Here is a 20,364-nt window from a genome sequence, read left to right as displayed (position 1 = left end):
ATACGCCAAAATGGGAAATAATACTGGGGGAGGGCCGCCATTTAGGAAGTAATTAAGATTGTTCGACTCATGGGAAAACTTGATTATGCACAAAAATACTGTTTTTACTCTCTTATTCTTTTGTTATTGGACACAATTTCTTCTCTTTCCAGGCTACTAATTGATCGAAATTCGAGTACTGTCAGAACATTACTCTACAAAATTTCATAGTCATTTTATAGTATTAAAAATCTCATAGTCTTTTTAAATCATGGATTCGTCAGGGAATTTTAATACTGTATGGACTCTGATACCTTTAAAAATATTCTATAGTTGTTCTCATAATTGATTTCTTAAGATGTTCTTTTCCCACCACACTTACTTCATGTATCATATATATCCAAAGGGTCTTGTATAACTAGTATGTAATACGGACGTTGTAATCCAATAAAGGTACTAAAAAACAAGGGCCCAATTGTTCAAAAGGTGATTAAGTTAATCACAGTTTAACAACAATTTAATATCATGATAAAATCATTTTTGGTAAAATTAATTTAACAAAATTCTATGAAACTATATATGTCTCTTCTTAGCCGCCTAATTCAAGGGATACGCGCACTCATGTTTTGAAGTAACGGAGAAATGAGATTATCGTTAATCAAGTGATAACGCTAATCACATTTCGATCAACTGTGCCCGGATGTTTATTGGATGCGTGTTACTAGAAAAGATAATTGGTCAAGAAGTAATAACGACAAGTAAACTGTCGAATTTTCGCGGCAACCTGCCCCTTTATCAAGACCCAAGTAAATTACAAACGACTGCATACAGACATAGAACATGAAACCGTTACATAAGTTTAGTAAATAAACAACGAACAAATCTCGTAATATTTATGTTGATGTTTTCGGTCGAAAACTCATTTTCCTAAGGCCTATTGTTATTAATTAAAAACCATCCTAGGCGGTATACAGATTAGTATACATAGGTAACACAATACAATGTTTTAAACGTGTCCATAGGTAGATTATCCGGACCTTAGTATGATTAACAGTTTGTAAAATTGAATCATGAATGTAATGATATAATAATCTACTATCAACCTTGATTAATATAACTTAGGTGTATGAAAGAAGATTTAAAAGGAAGACTGTTAGAGCGTTAGTTTTCTAGTTATAAATCCGCTTTTATTTCTTATTTCGCCAATTGTCGCAATCATGCGGCAGGGAGGTGATGATATTGGCGTTTTTCAAAATGCAACTTGAAAATTGTGCATACTTTTGAATTATAGGGTTACTGTATTGAGCCTCCTCATCCAGATTTTAATATTTCTCCGACCCATTTTTAATTTTCTCAGTCGCCTCCAAAATTTCAACATACAAAAGTAAGGCCCATAGCACCAAAATTTCAACACAAGGGCCATAGGAGCAATCCAGGGCCTTAAACGGACAAAACGACTGCATCATGTTTTTTATACAATTATCCAGGTACCTGACATATTTCCCGAACCACTAGATAAAGGAGTTTCTTTTCTCCGGGACAAGGAATGGAAAAGGGTCCGATTGCTGCTGCCATCTGTGTTCAAAACATCCAAGATCAGAAAGGTGCGTGTGAAAATAACCCTCTCCATAGCGAACACCCTTGTGGTATCTTACCTGGGTAGAGTAAGACATCTTCCGTCGTATCTGCCCTAGTAAGTGACCGATAATATGTTTTCCTTATGGGTGACCCTTATTTTCTGTTTTTCCTGTTGTTTCCGCCATTTTTTTTCCCGAATACGTGACCCCTATGTTCTCATTTGTCCCGTTTTGTTACCCATAACTTCTGTTTAGTCCCTGTGTATGGTTCATTTTGTCTATACTGTCCTAGTTTGTGACTCATCAGTTATATTTTGCCCCTGGTTTGTGCCCACTTTTTTCTAGTTTATCCCAATGTTCGATCCTAAATTTGTATTTGTCCTGGTGTGTGACCGTATTGATTATTTTGTCCTGGTGTATGACAATATTGTCCTTTTTGTCTATGTATATGGCCGCTATATTTTATTTTGTTTCATAGTGTGACCGTATTGATGATTTTGTCCTGGTGTGTGACAAGTATTGTCTTTTTTTGTCTATGTATATGGCCGCTATATTTTATTTTGTTTCATAGTGTGACCGTATTGATGATTTTGTCCTGGTGTGTGACAAGTATTGTCTTTTTTTTGTCTATGTATATGGCCGCTATATTTTATTTTGTTTCATAGTGTGACCGTATTGATTATTTTGTCCTGGTGTATGAAAAGTATTGTCTTTTTTGTCTATGTATGTGGCCGCTATATTATATTTTGTTTCATTGTGTGACCGATATTGTATAACTCATCGAGTTATGTGACCGCAATGTCTATTTTGTCCCGGTGTGTGGCCGCTATTTTCTATCCCTGTTTAGCAGTTATCGTCTATTTTATCCAACTGTGACTGCCGTCGTCTATATTGTATTGGTGACCGTTCTTTTACATTTTGTTGTCCCGTTGTGTGGCCGCTTTAGTCTAATTTGTCTCTGTGTGTAGCCGCTATTGTCTTTTTTTTATCCCTGTATATGTACAATATGTAATGGTTGTATGCTGACTTTATTTATTTTATATCTTGCTTAAACTGTGATATATTTGCATGTTTTTCGTAACTGTTTAAATTTCGTTTTTTTTTTTTTTAAAAAAACAAACTTTTTTTTAGCAAAACATGACGTTTATTGTATAAACCTGATTTATTGAAGGAACGAGGTTGATCTTTCCTGCCGAAGCTATTTTTCTTTGACGCCATTATGTATACATTCGCTCCTCTGGACTCGATTTACTGATCTTGGAAACTGATTTATTTTATCTGCAGCGTCTGTTTCATAATGCAATAACGAATTCCATGTATATCAATTAAAATGTGATAGAAACTACGTAAAACTGAAATGTATCCCTATTTCGCAGATGACTTCGAATATTAACAGATATGCAGTCAATATTACCCAGGAATTCGAGGCTGCCGCAAAAAGTAACTCAACCATTACGCCTAAATCGTAAGTGCATTGGGTGTTCGTTATGTGAAACTAAAAAAAAAGTTGGGAGGGGGATATGTTTTCCGCTTTTATTGATATCGATCTCAGACAATATTTTATAGATATCGATCTCAGATCATTCGTATCAAAACAAATTACTTATGATTAACAGATTTTATCATATTATAACCTCATATTTTTAACAGTGTCGGTGATAAGCTGAAACGCATCACGTGACAGGGATATGAAACATCGCATATCTCTATCGTCATGGACATAAAACTTTATATAGTTGTGAAGCAGAAAAAAAACAAATATAATTCTGATAAAATAGAATGGTCATAACACGAAATCATGATAAAATATATCGGTTCATTTAACCCTGGGTAGCACAATTTGATACTTTCGGATGAATGAACTTTCATATTACGCTGAAACCAGGGCAATAGATACATTTAAGGATTGAATAAAGTGATGTTGAGGTGTATGGGGGTATAAACCTCAATAGGTCTTGAGACAAATTCAATGAACTGCGAAGCAGTTCATAATAAATTTGTCTCGAGACCTATTGCGAAGCAGTTCATAATAAATTTGTCTCAAGACCTATTGAGGTTTATACCCCCATACACCTCAACATCACTTTATTCAATCCTTATATTTATATTTTTTGATATTTTTGTATAATATTTTGTCCTTGACAAATAGGGACTTGTGCAAGTCTACGACGGAACTTACCGAAATGTACTTCATCACTCTTCGTCTACATATGGTTATTACTTTCAGGATTTCTTTCATGAACAAACTTGATAACGAAGTAAAACAAATATGATTTTTAATGGAATTGATTTCATATAAATATGATCATTTTTGAAAAGGAATTAAAAAATAAAGTCCAAGCTCGAGAAATGTATTCCTACGCCGGACTTGATATAGTTAATTGAAAAATGACTCGAGTTAACTGTGGTAGGTTCATTGAGTCTGAATTAAGTGGAAATATAAATATATTATAATATACATAACCTGCATATGTGACATTGTTAGCGATGAGTTTTCATAATTGCCATGACATTTGTCTTTGCATGTTAACTATAGATTATGTTAATAAAACTAAATCAGAACTAACATTATCTTTGATTCAGTGTTTCTATTTACATATTTGGAGTGTTACTTTCGACACTTTGTTACTTGAAAATAGACGAATCATTTATCAGTAAGCTACAGTAATATATTTCCATATTATGACGTTACGGACTTGTACTTTAGCTCTAGACACCCAAGATAAGATATTTCTATAATTTATGATTTTGAGAAAAATCACCTTTTAAAAGACAGAAACATATCCGGAAACTGTAAACAAATAAAGAGTTACATCTAAACCTATTTTAAATGTTTTAACTGGATACTTTTGGCAATAACCATGTTGAAATTGAATCTGTTTTTTGGAGTGAAGATATTGGGTGTTTGAGGTGTTGCTGGGAGTTTTTAAGTGGCGAACTAGAGAACAATATATATCAATTATAACACGTACATTTATCGCTCTTGTCTAACTTTCTTTTCAGGTTCTTTTGCACATACGCCCTTCACGTTATTTGTGCATGTGTGTTTGGTGTGGATTTGGATGACGATAAGGAGAAAAGAGAAGAATTTTACAAAAATCTGCAAGGCCTATTCAATAACAAATTCAATGCGTGCCTTATACTTGCAGGTATAGTTTAAATAATTACATTTAAAACGAATAAATCTTATTTTTACTTCTGGTTACATGATCCAATTTGGAACGCTGAGCAATTTAACGTAATAAGAGATATAGGAAATCAAAAACTAATTCGGACATTATACATTCTTCACGAATTATCGCTGTACCTGTTGTGAGACAACGTATACTGCCACCCCCCCCCCCCCCCCCCCCCCCCCCCCCCCCCCCCCCCCCCCCCCCCCCCCCCCCCCCCCCCCCCCCTCCTCAACCCACCCTCCCGTGTTACTCTAAGGTTTGTTAAGTAGATGATAACTAACAGTGGGTGGATTTTCTGCGGAAAATAGGGATCTGCCACGACTTCTGCTCAGTTGAGATCTAGACACTGAAAGGAATATAACCAACTAATGGTAACACTTGAGTTCTACATGTTTTCTTTCTGGCGTTACTGCTCTTTCGTATTGTCCTTCTAATGGTGAATTCTATTTCGACCTGTCCTGTTAGGACGATAGGTCCTAGCCAAACAAATATCTTAACCTAATTGAAGTATAAATAAGCAGCCATGAAAGAAAAAAGTCAAGTTTTGAACAACTATCTAGCAAAAACCATGAGCAACATTGTTTCATTCAATATTAATCAATTACCGATTCCTAATTAATTGTCTTATCGATTTACACGCGTTAGGATACTAGCACCACTGGTAAATTGTAGGAGCGCAAATATGCTGTATGATACAGTTTTATATATAATCTTATATATCATAACTGGGTTATTTACCATGCAATGCCAAATATTGAAGCGAAACGTAAAACATGAAATTTTGGAGTGGCTTCAAAAATATCTCATCTTGTTTTAATCAAGAAATCGGAGTCAGTAGATCGACCTGAAACAAAAAACAACAACAAAAAACAACACACACATGCGCCAGTTTAGGGACAGAACTTGCTACATTTTACATGTATGTTGTATATGATAATTTCTACATTTGCAAAACCATGAGGCTTTTTTTTATATTTTATATGAACATATGCAATGTGCATGATTTTTACGAACATCAGACATTTTCACTTTTGATACGACCAGTCATCACATAGTATGCGTCCATGTACGAGCACGTAATACTGCTACGATTAGATGTGTATTAAATTGCATGGAGACATTTGGATTAATTAATAAATGTGTACGGGTATGAATGCCGAAAATACTTTTAAAAAACGTAAATCCTCCCATAATAACGAATTTCACATCTTTGTATGTACTCTTCGTTTTACCTATATTGAGTCAGAATAAAAATTTCGTTAACATGTCGATGTTGAAAAATTGCTTAATTATATTATTTCCCAATTTTCTTGTTTTATTTTTTGTGTCAGCCTTTAGAAATGTATCTTAGTAGAGTATCTTATTTAAGGACGATTTGATGCTTTGCAAACATATTTCCTTGATATTTTAGTAACCTTTGCGTTTCGCTATGCAATAAGATATATTTCATTTCATAGGTATTTCTATGATGTATTTTGAACTCTTATATTCCTATTGAATATGACTATTAAAATAAGGTTATAATATTTTGTCAACAGTGACCATACCCCATGCAGACAAACTCCTAAAACGGTTTGATGTCAGTCCATTTCCAAAGAAAACTGTTAAATTTGTCATTGATAAAGTAACAAAATTGATAAACAAGCGACGGACGAATCCGGAATTGGTAAGAATATCCTGTTCATTTTTGTATAATAAGTTATTCTGTGCTGTTGTAAGGTTTAAAACTTCATTAAAACTAAAAATTTTCATCTTCGATGCATTTTGTACCGCATAAATACCCTCGACTGTAAAATGTGGAGACCAGGTCCAATTGACAAAGGACAAAGTTACAATAATTCTACTCCAAAAGTCCATGTCCTTCCACAATTAAATGAGCGTTTCTTTATTCCATTTGGACCTAATATGTACCAAGATATACAAAACATATATTGCATCTTAAGATATATAAAATTACTTGAATCTCACAATGTTTGTTTTACATAAGCATACTGTTTGTTCTTAAAGTTAGCCGTAAACATTTCCCTTTTTGGATTTACTTATTGACAACGTTAAATGTATACACCTCATTAAAAATTAATAGAACAATAAGGTGTGCGTTTTTTTTTGTATTTGTTTTTGTTTTGCTTTTCCCACGTTTTTTGTTATTTTTTTTTTTTTTTTTTTTTTGTGTGTTTTTGTTTATTTGTTTTTTTAGCGAAGGGATGACTTCTTACAATTGTTGACGGATGCCAGCTCTGGACAAAGTGGAAGCAAAAATGGTATGTCCTAGTTACCCCACAGACTCCGTGGCTTCATTAATGAACAATTTGAAATAATTGACATCACATTCACTCAATTCGAAAGCTTTTTTGTAGCAAAACCTATTAAAAGGTTGATCCTCTGAAAGTGACTGAATGAGCTATCCCCACTTGAAACGATGTTTAGGGTGTAATTATACCTCTACACTGTACGTTTGCTACATCAAATATAATATTATAAAGTAAGAAGATACATATAAATATGCGGAATAGGACAAAATCCAAGTATTCTGTAACAGGCACCACAATAAGTAAAAAGAAGATAAAAATATGCTTTTTTCTTGGTTCCCGATACTATGACCTAACTCGCTGATTTGCGACAGTGATAACATATGTATATTATTTTCAGAGCTTTCAACGGAAGAAGCAAATGCTCAAGCGTTTTCTTTCATGATTGGTTCTTACGAAACCTCATCTGCTTGCCTGCAGTTCATAACATATGAACTTGCACTGAATCAGCAGGTGCAAGAAAAATTAAAGAGAGAAATCAGAAACGTTATAGGGGAGGTAAGAAATATGAAGTCGAAAAAGTATATTGGTACATTTTGGGAATAATTTGTTATATTACTCCCCTACCGGTGAAACAGGAGGTAGGGGATGGGGAGCAATTGTTTTTCTTCCCTTCCAGCTCTGATTTTCGCATTTTTCTCCGTCATACTTCAAGGTGTGTTGTTGAAAATAAGTTTGTGATCATGTTCTAGCTTCAGGTTTTTTTGGTGAAAGTAAAAGTAACTTACTATTTTAAGCGGGGCCGGAAGGGGAGATGTATTGCTTTGTTAATGCCCAGCATGCTTGTTTTTTTTTTGTTTTGTTTTGTTTTGTTTTTTGTTGTTTTTTTTTTTTTTTTTACATTATTGCATCCGGTAAAGTCATATTGCAATTAATTTGGATTTAATACATTGATGAACTTTTATTTAAAAAGAAATTCATAAAATAAAACAAGTGTAATAGCAATGGTAAAACACATGAAATACAAAATTATGCATTTAAAGCATCAACACGTCCAATGGCAGAACTCGTCTTCTATTTAAAAATGACAATTTAAAAAATCTACAAGGATGTCCATTCTAACAGACACCTGGATGGGAAGACAAAATATCCACTGATTTTATATATTTATAGGATGAGCCGACCTATGAACACCTGCAAGACTTAAAATACACCGACTATGTAATCAAAGAAGCACTAAGGAAGTATCCCCCTCTCGCAAGGTAGGTTCCATGTCGATTCGATATCCAAAAGCTTCTTCCCCTTACCACAATTTCCGTGACAGATATGACCTTCAGACTTAGAACAATAACAAAAGACTTCGATGATGCAGTCAATAAAGTCCATACGGAAAGTTTTACTGTAGGCATTATGACCTCATTTGGACACACTTTATTTTACTGTTCGATGCTTGTTGGGATATGTGTACCTGTTCGGTTGTCACCACCCTATTTCTCATTTAGAGGACGTGACTTAAACCGGATTTTACCCTTATCTGCATGTCATGTCTGCGATGAAGCAGAATAAGCTTACTGCCCCGGAACACTTAATTATATTCCCCTGTTACTAAGATATCCATGCTAATCAAGATTATTTTTGACCATATTTTGTCCTCGTGTTAACGATTTTAAGTTAAAATTTAGGTTTCGTTAGCATGTCGGTTCTCCCTGATATTTCTTAATTCGCAATACGCACATGTGCAATAACGATATGTGTAACTGTACCCATTGTGAGTTCAAAGCCAGTCAGAATATTATCTAATACAAAAGAAATGGTTTCGTTTTGGTGTGGCGAACGCTAAAGCTAACCACGACCGCTTATTTTACTTAAGTTTAAGATAGCATATCTGTCTATAGGTTATTTCTTTCTTAAATGCCGTTTCCGTTTGAAAACTTTATTTCTCCGTCGTATATTGCCACAAATATTCTTGGATTGAAAGAATTCAGAGATTCCTAATCAATTGATTAGAAATTTTATCTTTTTGAGTTGAATACCCTTCATACATATATTGGTGTTTATCAGAGAATAGTTAACATCCTTTGTCAAACAATATTGAAAATGTTTGTTAATTGATAATACATTGTAATTGCTGATAATTATAAAAAAATAATTACAATGTGTCGTTTTATTTCAGAATGAGTCGGTACTGCAGTGAGTCTACAACAATCAAGGGTGTTCAAATCCCAAAAGGGTCATCAGTAGTAATACCCATCTATCACATTCACCATGAGCCTAGGTTCTACCCCGACCCTGAAGAGTTTCGTCCTGAAAGGTTGGTAATGTTGATGATACATTTCAATATCGTAGCTAACAACTTGCATGTCAAATTGGCGTATGCAATTTCTGTACTAGTAGCCAGTTTTTTAAAACAAAATATTAAAGAAACTTCTTAAATTGCTTCATTTGGTACAGATTTAATCCTGACAGCGAATGTAATGCTGATCCTGTGATGTTTCTGCCTTTTGGAGGAGGTCCACGAATGTGCGTCGGTGTTAGATTTGGTATGATGCAAATAAAGCTTGTTCTCATTTACCTCATGAGAAAAGTCCGTTTTGTCCCATGTATAGAAACAGAGGTAAGTATTGCATATTTAGTTTAAGTTGTTTTCCTAATTTGGTAGCCGGTTGTTCGGCGATACGATTTTAGCACGAAAAAAACACATCTAGCTTTGTAGCAGTTAGCATTTTTACTCGGTCCTGACATCGCAAATCTTTAATATCTTAAGTTTGTTACATCTAAGTCCTTTTTAACCCTTGTCACTTTATATTTAAGCCTTGTAATGATCAGCCTCGTTGTGGCCATATTTACATCTCGGCCTTATAGCCTTGTTACCTCTCAGTCTTGCTATCTCTCAGCCTTGATACATTTGAATCTTGCCTGGCTACATTTGAGTTTCTAACCTCTCAACCCCTCACTCTATGTATCTATTTGAACTTCGTATTTCTCAACCCTCAATCCTGGCTAATTTGAGCTTCTTGTATCTCTCAACCCATAATCCTAGCTATATTTGTGCTTTGTATGCCTCAACCCCTAATCATGGCTATATTTGAGCTTCTTACCTCTCAGCCTTGTTACTGAATCAGCATTACCTCGCACCGAACACTATTACCTACATTTTTAACCTGAACTTATTCCCGGAGATAAATTCAACCTTACATCCTAACCTGTGATTTATGCTTGCTTAACTGATATGGTTAGGATATGGTTAAATATATATATATATAACGTACCATCTATTCAATGTGTATATATATGTATTATTGAATACAGATATATCAAGGTACATATGTATCTTGGCTATATCAGTATATTACCTTAATATACGTATGAAGAAATAAATACGACGATTGTTTTATTGTAGAAGGTCATAAATACGACGATTGTTTTTGGTGTTTAAGATAACCAATTCGACGATTGGTGTGTAACAGTTTACACACACGACCATAGTTTTGTTGTTAAAGGAAACAATTACGTGTTTAGTTGTAATGAGTTATAAATACGACGATTGTTTTGTAATAGTTAAAAAAACCGTTGATTATGTTTTTGTAATAGAAAGAAATTACCACGATTATTTTTTGTCAACGGTTATATTTACATCCGTTGCTTGTTGTAATACGCGACAGCTGACCATTTTTCTTAAGTTAATAACATATTTTTTAATTTTCATTCTAAGAAGATTTTTATTTTCTTTGTTCATTTGCAGCCTAGTCCACCACAGTTTCTGAAGAGTACTCCAGTGCTGCAAACGGTCAAACCTATAAAGTTACAGGTCGTCCTAGACCAGTGCTAGGAAATCAGTATTTTATATCGCCAGCATTATCTAGTTGTTCATCTAGAAACGCGTTAATTGGCGCATATGTCTGTGGACGCACCTGTCTGTTAATCTTGATTTCGGTGACAAGTGTCAAAAATGCCCGCCCTTTTCTTAAGGATCTGCTCACCTGGGTTTTCAATCACATTGAAATCTCGTTTCGATCTTGAATAAAAAGTATTTGCAATACATATATATGTATGTACCAAACATCTGGCAATTTTCTCTCAAGGTTATATCCGAAGAAGGTTTCACTGACTTATTAGGTAAGCTGATTTGGTTTTAGAAGAATTTAAAAAAAAATGCCCATTTAGCGGCCATTTTGACAATGTATTTTCTTGCATTTTGTGCAAGGCTCACATTCCATATTTTTTTACTTACAGACCCGTGTACGTTCGCAGTTCCGATTTAAGCGTGGCGTTTCCGTAGCACTTCCGTAGCATTACCGTATCACTTCCGTACGATTTCCGTATCACTACCGTAGCATTACCGTACCATTTCCGTAGCACTTCCGTAGCATTACCGTACCATTTCCGTAGCATTTTCGTAGCGTTTGCGTCCACTTACCGTAGCATTACCGTAGCATTTGCGTTTACCTATTTTCACTCGCTGACCGTCTCATAAGCGTTCGGTACAAAATTTTGCGGAGTGTATTTTTTATCGAACCGAAATTTAGTTAAATATACTTACCGAACGTCACTAAAGCATAGTAGCGACAGCAAATAATTTAATAAGGAGGTGAGAATTAAATATTTATGGTTATACATCTTTCTGTATCTTTGTATAGAAAAAATAACACTCTCACAAAAACAAGTCAAGTCACATGGTCCATCGATCTTAGTGTGATAAAAAAAATGGCGGATCCTAGTATAGTAGTCGACGCATTACGATGGAAACGAAGATGAAAATCGTGTCAAATAAACAATATTTCCTTTACTGTGCTATAGTCAAACCTTTAAAACAGTTCCATGTAATATGCACTGGTCAGGCTACATGTATAGGGTACAAATGGTCCAGACAGTATCACACAGGTAAACTAGGGTAGTTAGACTTAATTGTCAGCGATGATACAAACAACACAGCATGTTATACACTGGTCAACTAAAGGTACAGTATTCTGTGGACCAGGTGATACTAGTTGTGAAAGGTAGAACAATAAGATATAATTATGACCTACAGGTAAGGCTATAGACTGCTTCATAAAACTTGGCTTCCAACATTAATGAGAATGTCATCGTGATCTACGGAGTTATTCATTATTTATTTCAGTTTTAAAACCCAAAGGTCTAATCACAAAATTGATAACAAATTGATAAAATCAGAGACCGTATAAATGTGATATATATTTCTCTCGGTAAAACTACGACAGGAAATTCAAATCTATATCTTCGGATCATATGTGATATATATGTATGTATCTGATAAAGTATAACAAGAGTAAATTAATTACAAAGTAAGAGCAAATACGGTATATAAAGTGCATACACATGTGAAATAGAACTGATGTCCTAAATAGAAATCATCCAGATAATCAAGTTAGTCTTGTTATGAACATTAAAAAAGAGACTTAATTCTGAAAACAAATCTTCGTCCGACATAAATCTCTCAAGTGAGACGTTAAAAAACTGTCAGGAATATGACAAACGTAGTTTTAATTAATTTGGACTCTTTTAAGAACATTACAATTTCTTACAATAATCCAGAATTTACGGGGATAAAGCAGGGTTGAGCTACTCGACCTAGTCAAAAAAAGATGTGGAACTAAAAAGTTAAATTATCCTGTACAAGTTCGATCAAGCAGCCTATGTAAAGATCTGAATAAAAATATATGTATTAATGCCTACATACCAGACTAGGTAAGTTGAATTGTGTACAAAACATGTAATATAGACTATGATCGTTTAATTTTGATTTAAAACACGTAAAAGATGTAAAAGAGAGGATGAATCATTTGAATCGCGTAGTTTAAGGACTGATATTATACAGATATTTTTTGTATCATCACACTAACATCATCGTCAAAGTTGGAATAGCAAAAACTTTTCTTCGTGGCAACGTTGCTTTACTTCATTAAGAAACACATCCGCGGCTAGTTTGATAGAATTTTATAATTATTGGTATGCACAAAAATTATTTGCTTTGGTGTCTTTTCTAAAATTGTTATTTTGTTAAAAAAAAAAAAAATAATAAAAAAATAATAATAACACACACACCCTCACACATATCTGATTGCACATGTACATTCTATTATTAAAAGCATACATTTGTAATTTAAACTCTTTAGGTGATGGTTTCATGATATACAATGTATGTAGACTTAATAAATTTCGGTTTTTACCTGGAAGTAAGAACAGGCTACTGCTATAGTTTAAACTCACTCAGGTGTAACATTTGACATGTTGGCCAGGTAATACAGGTACATTTCGGTACGTTGGCTAAGTGAGAATGGGCCATAATTGGACCCCGGGGGGTTAATTGGGGAACATGTCACCTGGCCAGGTATACCATTACCGTACCATTTCCGTACCATTTCCGTAGCATTACCTGGCCAACATGCGTACCATGTCCGTAGCATTACCGTACCATTTCCGTAGCACTTCCGTAGCATTACCGTACCATTTCCGTAGCGTTTGCGTTTAAGACGGAACAGCGAACGTACACGGGTCTGTAACTATTTTCACTTAAACCATCATTGCTCTGGCAATTTTGAATGTTTCTTATTCATTTTTATATGTTTTAGAAAGAACTACTTTTTCCTATATGGTCTGCAAAATACCTTAACAATTTGTCAGCAGAACTTGTTATATTAAACGTTATATCTAGCAAAAATGGTAAAAAAATGGATATTTTTATACTTCAAAATTTAGGGGTATGGATTACATAAATGGCTAGGTCAATATAACGTCTATGTTTAAAAAGAATATTCAAGGTTTGTAAATTTTTGAAAACCTTCATACATATCCGATACCCCACTTTTAAAATATTGCTTTGTTGTATGTATGGTCAAACAGCATAATTCACGTAAAATCAAATATCATGTCAAATTCTAATCTTTGATCTCCCCTTTAAAATGAGGTTTATCATTTAAAACATTAGTCATAAGAAAATTTCACTTTTTCATCAGAGTAACTTAAACTAGTACTTCATCATATGTATCTAGGAAGATATAGAAATAAGTCGCCGAGATAAAAAAAAAAAAATAAAAGTCGTGATGTGTTGCGACGTTGGTATATGTAACTACGGCTGTCGAGGTGACTAAGATAATATAGTTCCTGTGCATGTACGTAAAGACACCAGTATTATGAACAAAATTAAAAGAAACAACTCAACATTTTTGTTTAAAGCATTTCACGTTTTCAATTTATTAATATATTTACAATCCACAATTTCCGTCTCGCATTAACTATGATTGTCAAGCACAGCGTGTATTGACACAGATATAGGAGTGACGTAGTCGATTGTTCTATAGGAATTGTACGCTTCAGCCATTTGTTGCTAGCTTACCTCGTGGACAAGTTTAATATCAACTTATTCCGCAATTTTCAGTTTAGTTTTTGACAAAAAGCTCTTTTAGCATTAGATTTGTGTACATAGGCCATCGTGTAACAGGAGAAAACGCTAATATTGCGTAGGCCAGTCTTTTGAAAATGGAGCCGTCTAGTTGACGTTCTTCTAAAGTCACAGAGAGACGACGCCATGATTATGTTACCGATTTCCGCGCTTATTAATCCGCTGAGCCTTTTTTCACTGCTTTACGCTAATTTTAACGCAGTCAGAGTTTGCTAAGCTGAGGAAGGGAGAGATGTAAAAATATGGTATTCCACGTCGGTCAACAGTATACAGTTGTTTCGTGCCTTATCAGTCAACAGTTAAAATTCTTCTCAAAAAAAGATTTACATTTACATATCTTTATATAGAGACAAGTAGTAAATCATTCTATATCATAATATATCATTTTTGATATCTGATGGATTCGTTTTGTCACGAGTTTTTTCCCTCTGGTGTATTGATAATTGCTCATTTTCCTGTGGTATTAACCACAAGCAGTAGTATGATTTATGTAGACATTTTTTTGTGTGTATGTTGTATAAATATGTCATGGTTATGTTATATTATGGCAATCCTTGATATTTTTGTGTTATGATATTATGAAAACAGTATTGTATTGGGTACGATACCAGTACGTGTACGACGTAAGTTCGCATCTTAAATGTTCATCAACATATAATATATGAATAATCTGTATGATTAGACATTCATATGACAAAGGAAGACAAGTTGTGTCAATGGTGCACTTTTCAGTCCCCGAAATCACGAGTTACGGCACCATATTATTTATCCGGATATTTTGAAATATATTACCACTACATCTAGTCGATACCCCCTAAAATGATGCTTCAATGTTGTAGTTGTAAGCAGTGTCTAGTGTCCTGATTTAGTGTCACGTTTATCAGGGAACAACCAGCCAATTGAAAAAAAATAAATTTTGAAACAGCCTCTGTGTATAGAAAGTTGAGCCAAGGATAAAATGTCTGGCAGCCACTGATTGACCAGTATGTTATGGAGCGAGAAAATAGATAGGTAGCCTGATAGGTAACTATCAATAAGAAATGATATCAATTTCGTAAGTCCGATTGATTTTTTCCCCCAAAAGTTCAGGTAATAATAATTCACAGGTAAACATTTAAGATTTTTGAGAATTTTTACTGCGATATTCACCCATTTTCAAAATGGCTACCCTGGAGAAAATTTGAGCTGAAGGACCCAATTTTGTTTTTATTAGGTGTTATATCAGACCCTAAACTTTTGTTATAAACCATAATTGGCATATTGAATTCAAGAATTTGAATGAAATACTCCAAAAACGTTAACACTAAAGTCTATGGAAAAACAATTGGTTGGTTGGTCTCTATCAGATATCATGATCTCATTTGGAAATATTACATTCCCTTCTGCGACATTTACCCGAATTTGACCTAAATTTCCACATTTACGCTTCCTGAGTACCAGGTCTTTATTCAGGAGTCGCCATTAAAATGTACATTTTTTGTTAATTTTTTACCCACGTTTTATCAATTTTGAATTTGAAATATATTATTTCATTATCATATCATTCTATAATTATTTGTTATCCGTAATCACCAGAAACAGTATTTTGTTTTAAACATTGTCAGACATACAACAGATGGGTTTTTTTTTTGTAGCCATTGTTTTATTTCACAATCATTTGGCAATCTAGTTATTTCTTCATGTCACTGTTTTTCCACAGACTTGAATCCATTTAGAGATGCATACCAATTTTCAAAGCTTTCGATCGAAAAATGTAGGAGGAGGTCCCCTGACAAAAAATATTTTATCCCATTCCTCAATACTCCGGTCAAAAATGACAAGACTAACTCAGTGTCGAATACAGAGTTTAGGAACCTAGGTAAATCCAGTATAACTTGAAAACGTTTTTTCTTTATTTTTATTTTTAGTGATTTTTTATGTAATAGTTAAACTGGTTTAATCCTCAATGTGACTTCAATTGTATCGTTTTCTCTATACTTTGATATTTTTGTTTGTTTGCTAAAGGTTTTTTCTGTCGTTTTTTTGATGACATATTTATATTGTTTTATCTGATCTTACTTTTTATTTACTCAGATTCAATATTTAGTCCTTTGATTGATAATGTGTTTGTTGTATGAATTATTCCAAATGAAATAAAATCTTCATATTGTGCGGAATCTTTTGAAAAAAATAAGCATGTCTTCCGGGGGAATGATATATAGTCAAATATCGAAAGATATAAATAATTAAAGTGTACTTCATATATGAAAATCTCATTTAATCAAATATTACACTTTACTATAACTATGTTGGGAAATGTTGGAAAGAATGTACCAGACGCGTCCTTTTTTTAACATATGAAGACCATCGACATCTGAAGGCCAAGTATTGTTTATGCATAAACATTCCGTGATTTATTGACTCTTCAATCATGTATCAATGAAACAGCTGACATACATGTATAAAAAAAACAAAGCTTTTCCATTACTAATTAGGAGACCTGGTCAGCATATTGGTTAGTCTATTGTCAGTGTGCAATAAGGTTGTATAGTCATTAACAAAAGGTTGTAAAGGAAATATCCAGTACACTGCCCTGCTATTTAGATTAGATTCAAAGACATGACCTTCACGCTGATGATAATAACTGATTAGCCATTGTTGTTGATGTTGTTTTTTAAAATTTATTTTTAAGGAAATAAATGACTCTATGGAATCGCAATTGATAGTTTTATTGTTTATTAATGATGGATAATCACCAATCGCCTTATCGGATTCAACTAGATGTTTGATTATGTGTTTATTTTTGTATTAACATCAAAATCCGATTCCCTGAACTCCCGCTACTGAAACCATTATTCCCTCCAAATCATACACTTTTTGTGTATCTGACAGTTTTTCGAAGGAAACAATCGCCCACGTTTACTGATTGTTTATTTGTTTGCTGCTTTAATCACTTAATGAAGAATCAAGGTCATTTTGAGGCCGGGCCCCTTGTAGTAGTCGGTGACTACCTAACTGAACAACATACGGGAGACCCGATCTAGAGCAATAAGGGCAAAGTGGATTGTCCAAGGAGACAAACACGACAATACAGACCTGCCCGTTTTCCGACTTCCTGAGAAACACAAACCGACATGGGCAGGCATCGTTGAACTATACACCTCCGACCTTCACCTTAGGTTAAGTGAAGTTGGCATATACAAATAACATTTGCTAGCATTGTTAATACCGTTGGTATATGTCATCAAGGCAATGTCAAGTAACGTATTGTATTAAAGATAATTTTCGCATTCGATGTACCTTTTTTGGCATTGATCAACATTGGGATTTTAATTACACAAACATTTGATCGGCATGTAAACAAGAAAACCATGATTGTAGGTAAGCATTTAGTCATTATGGTCAGTATCGCCACTTTGTTATTTTCACGGTTTGTGGCAGTTTAACGCATTGCTATGTACATCTTGTGAACGCAAATGTACTTGAACTTAATATAAGACGACAAGTATTTACACAAAATCCTGATGTAAATAAAAAAAATATTCTCATGTCGATCAATGCCAAAAAAGCACTTAATCTTTAAATACGTTTACATCTGTTTAGTATCGGATCATCTTTTGGTGTACTGTTGCAGTGCAAAACTTCTATTATCTGGTTAAGACGCAAAAGTTGATCCCCCTGTCTTTGAATCCTGATGCAAACTCCTTTCAATGTAACCTGATGGTTCATTTCTGTTACCAGTTCCTATTATGCAAATGACGTCGCTCTTAATTACATAATTGCAATTGCATTTTGTATTTCCACGGTTACAACTATCACAGTAATTCGTTTAAATGTGGACTTTTTCTCCTTAATGTAATTTCTTTTAATAAACGGAAGAACAAGACAAATGTTAGAAATCTCAGAATGCTATTTTTCCTTGTTGTTGCTTTAAAGTCGTCTAAACAAGAAATTACCAAAATATTGGATTTTGTTCATTACATATTACAGAATATAGAATATAATCATCAACATCCTACTGGCGTAACAATGGGAACAGGGTGCATTTCTCTGTTGGTCGATTTATTATCTTGTTTTCATACGAGGCTGATTATATTACGTTTAACGGGGCCGCGGTGGCCGAGTGGTTAAGGTGTCCCGACACTTTATCACTAGCTCTCCACAACTGGGTTGCGAGTTCGAAACCTACATGTACGTGGGGCAGTTGCCGGTGGTTTTTCTCCGGGTACTCCGGCTTTCCTCCACCTCCAAAACCTGGCACGTCCTTAAATGACCCTGACGGCTGTTAATAGGACGTTAAACAAAAACAAACAAACAAATGTTTAACAATTAAAAAATATTAACAATGTTGATCGGATGTCATCTAAGAATTTTGAAATCGCGAACACTTCGCACCCAATACCATCAGCCGATTACCTCGATCTTAACTTATAACGTAACCAGCAGGGGCTGCTTACCAATAGGCTGTATGATAAACAAACCGTGATGTTTTCGATTTCCAGTTGTTAACTTTCCATGTCTAGATAGTAACACCTCAGCTTCCCTTACATGCGGTGTTTACATGCCCTCGATGTTCAATGACTTGTCCCCATTATCAAGAATTTCGTGATATATTTCGGCTACAGACAGCAAAATAAACACAAATTCGAGATACAGGTTGTTGAAGATCACTGGAAAGTGTCACATCACGATCTCATTTGGAAATAGTCTATTTCTATGTGCGACATGACGTCAGACGATGCAATCGATGCTTGGTCATATGCCTACAGTGTAGTTGTCTCGTTGAAAAAGTCTTAGTTTTCAGTTTGAAAAAGTAACTTAACTTGGATTTTACCGAGATTTGTATTGTGGACCACCACGTCTTTATTCTGTACTACTTCAAGGATACCATGTAAATCTACAGGTTTTTTGTTTTGTTTTGTTTTTGTTTTTGTTTTTTTTTTTGTTTTTGCTCTTTTTTTCTTTTTTTTTTCGTTTTGGAGCTGGAATTACGGTTTCTTTATTATAAGTATTTTGCTTAATCGAACATGTCATGATGTTCTTGTGTGCAATTTGATTTTTGTCCGCAAAGCTCTGTCATATAAACCTTGACCTACCTCAGAGAAAGTAAAAAAAAAATGCGTTTGCTACATCAGATTTATTCTTCCAGTAGCTTAGATTAAGTTGATCTATCATTCCTTAATGAATAATCTGCATTTTCGATGGCAAAATCACACCTTATGTTTATCGCATGCTAAGTTAATTCTTGTTTTATCATAAAAGGTATCTGAACGAATGTGTATCATCAGAACATTTGATTTCAAGACTCTGCTACAGGCAGAACTCGCCTTTCACCTGCCTCGGAAATATACATCCCTGATTCGTGCACATCACAGTACATGTCAATATTGTGTATTTCTTTATTTAGTTTCTGAATATCAGTATCTAATTTAAGTTTGCTTATAACAGGGAAACCCATTGATTTAAGAATTATATTATGTTCCAATGGCATAGAAAATGACGTTGCCGTTTGTAACGCCGCTTTTGATTGGCTGATACAGCGGTGTAATACTTTCTACGAGAACGGATTTCATCAACAAAAGTAAATTTTCACAGAATGCTTTTAGAGTAGATTAAATAATGAGGCTTATCTTAGATACATTTTTTTTTGTTATTGATCATGTTTTATTCTTCCATGAAGTAGACACAATATTCAAGTTAATCATTAATTACTTGAAAGAATTTGAATTTAAACAAAACTCCATCACACAAGCTAACGGGGAATTCGTTCTATTGTTTTCACCTCGGTGTCTTTGGTGACATTGCATTTGTTTGTGTTTGAAAATTGTTGCAAATTATGTATATTTAGATGCTCAGTGTTTTGGAATTGTAAGTAATTAGTTTTTATAATGCGTCTTCCCACGTATGAATGGATCATTCAAGGTCGCCGCCATTACAGTCTTATACCTTTTAACCAATCCAGAATATATAATTGAATACAGACA

The 20,364-nt window shown here is 34.2% G+C and overlaps 1 protein-coding gene across 1 annotated transcript; it reads left to right on the top strand.

Annotated features, from left to right (window-relative positions):
• Window positions 1-1,471: 1,471 nt before the first annotated feature.
• On the top strand, window positions 1,472-11,458 carry LOC117320939 (cytochrome P450 3A19-like). The gene is made up of 10 exons (XM_033875420.1): window positions 1,472-1,583; window positions 2,933-3,021; window positions 4,560-4,705; window positions 6,271-6,398; window positions 6,930-6,993; window positions 7,382-7,539; window positions 8,155-8,243; window positions 9,155-9,292; window positions 9,433-9,595; window positions 10,724-11,458. The coding sequence occupies exons 2-10, from the start codon at window positions 2,933-2,935 to the stop codon at window positions 10,808-10,810; spliced, it is 1,062 nt and encodes a 353-aa protein (XP_033731311.1). The 5' UTR covers window positions 1,472-1,583; the 3' UTR covers window positions 10,811-11,458.
• The last annotated feature ends 8,906 nt before the right edge of the window (window positions 11,459-20,364 follow it).

The sequence above is a fragment of the Pecten maximus genome, unplaced genomic scaffold, assembly GCF_902652985.1.
Source record: "Pecten maximus unplaced genomic scaffold, xPecMax1.1, whole genome shotgun sequence".
NCBI classification, from domain to species: domain Eukaryota; kingdom Metazoa; phylum Mollusca; class Bivalvia; order Pectinida; family Pectinidae; genus Pecten; species Pecten maximus.
Note: the sequence above shows the minus strand (reverse complement) of the source record. Positions and strands in the feature narration are given on the sequence as shown.

Coding starts and splice junctions, on each gene's coding strand:
- LOC117320939 (XM_033875420.1), top strand. CDS start 2,933: ATGACTTCGAATATTAACAGATATGCAGTCAATATTACCCAGGAATTC. Junction 3,022..4,559: donor TCAACCATTACGCCTAAATC/GTAAGTGCATTG, acceptor CTTTCTTTTCAG/GTTCTTTTGCACATACGCCC. Junction 6,994..7,381: donor ACAAAGTGGAAGCAAAAATG/GTATGTCCTAGT, acceptor TATTATTTTCAG/AGCTTTCAACGGAAGAAGCA.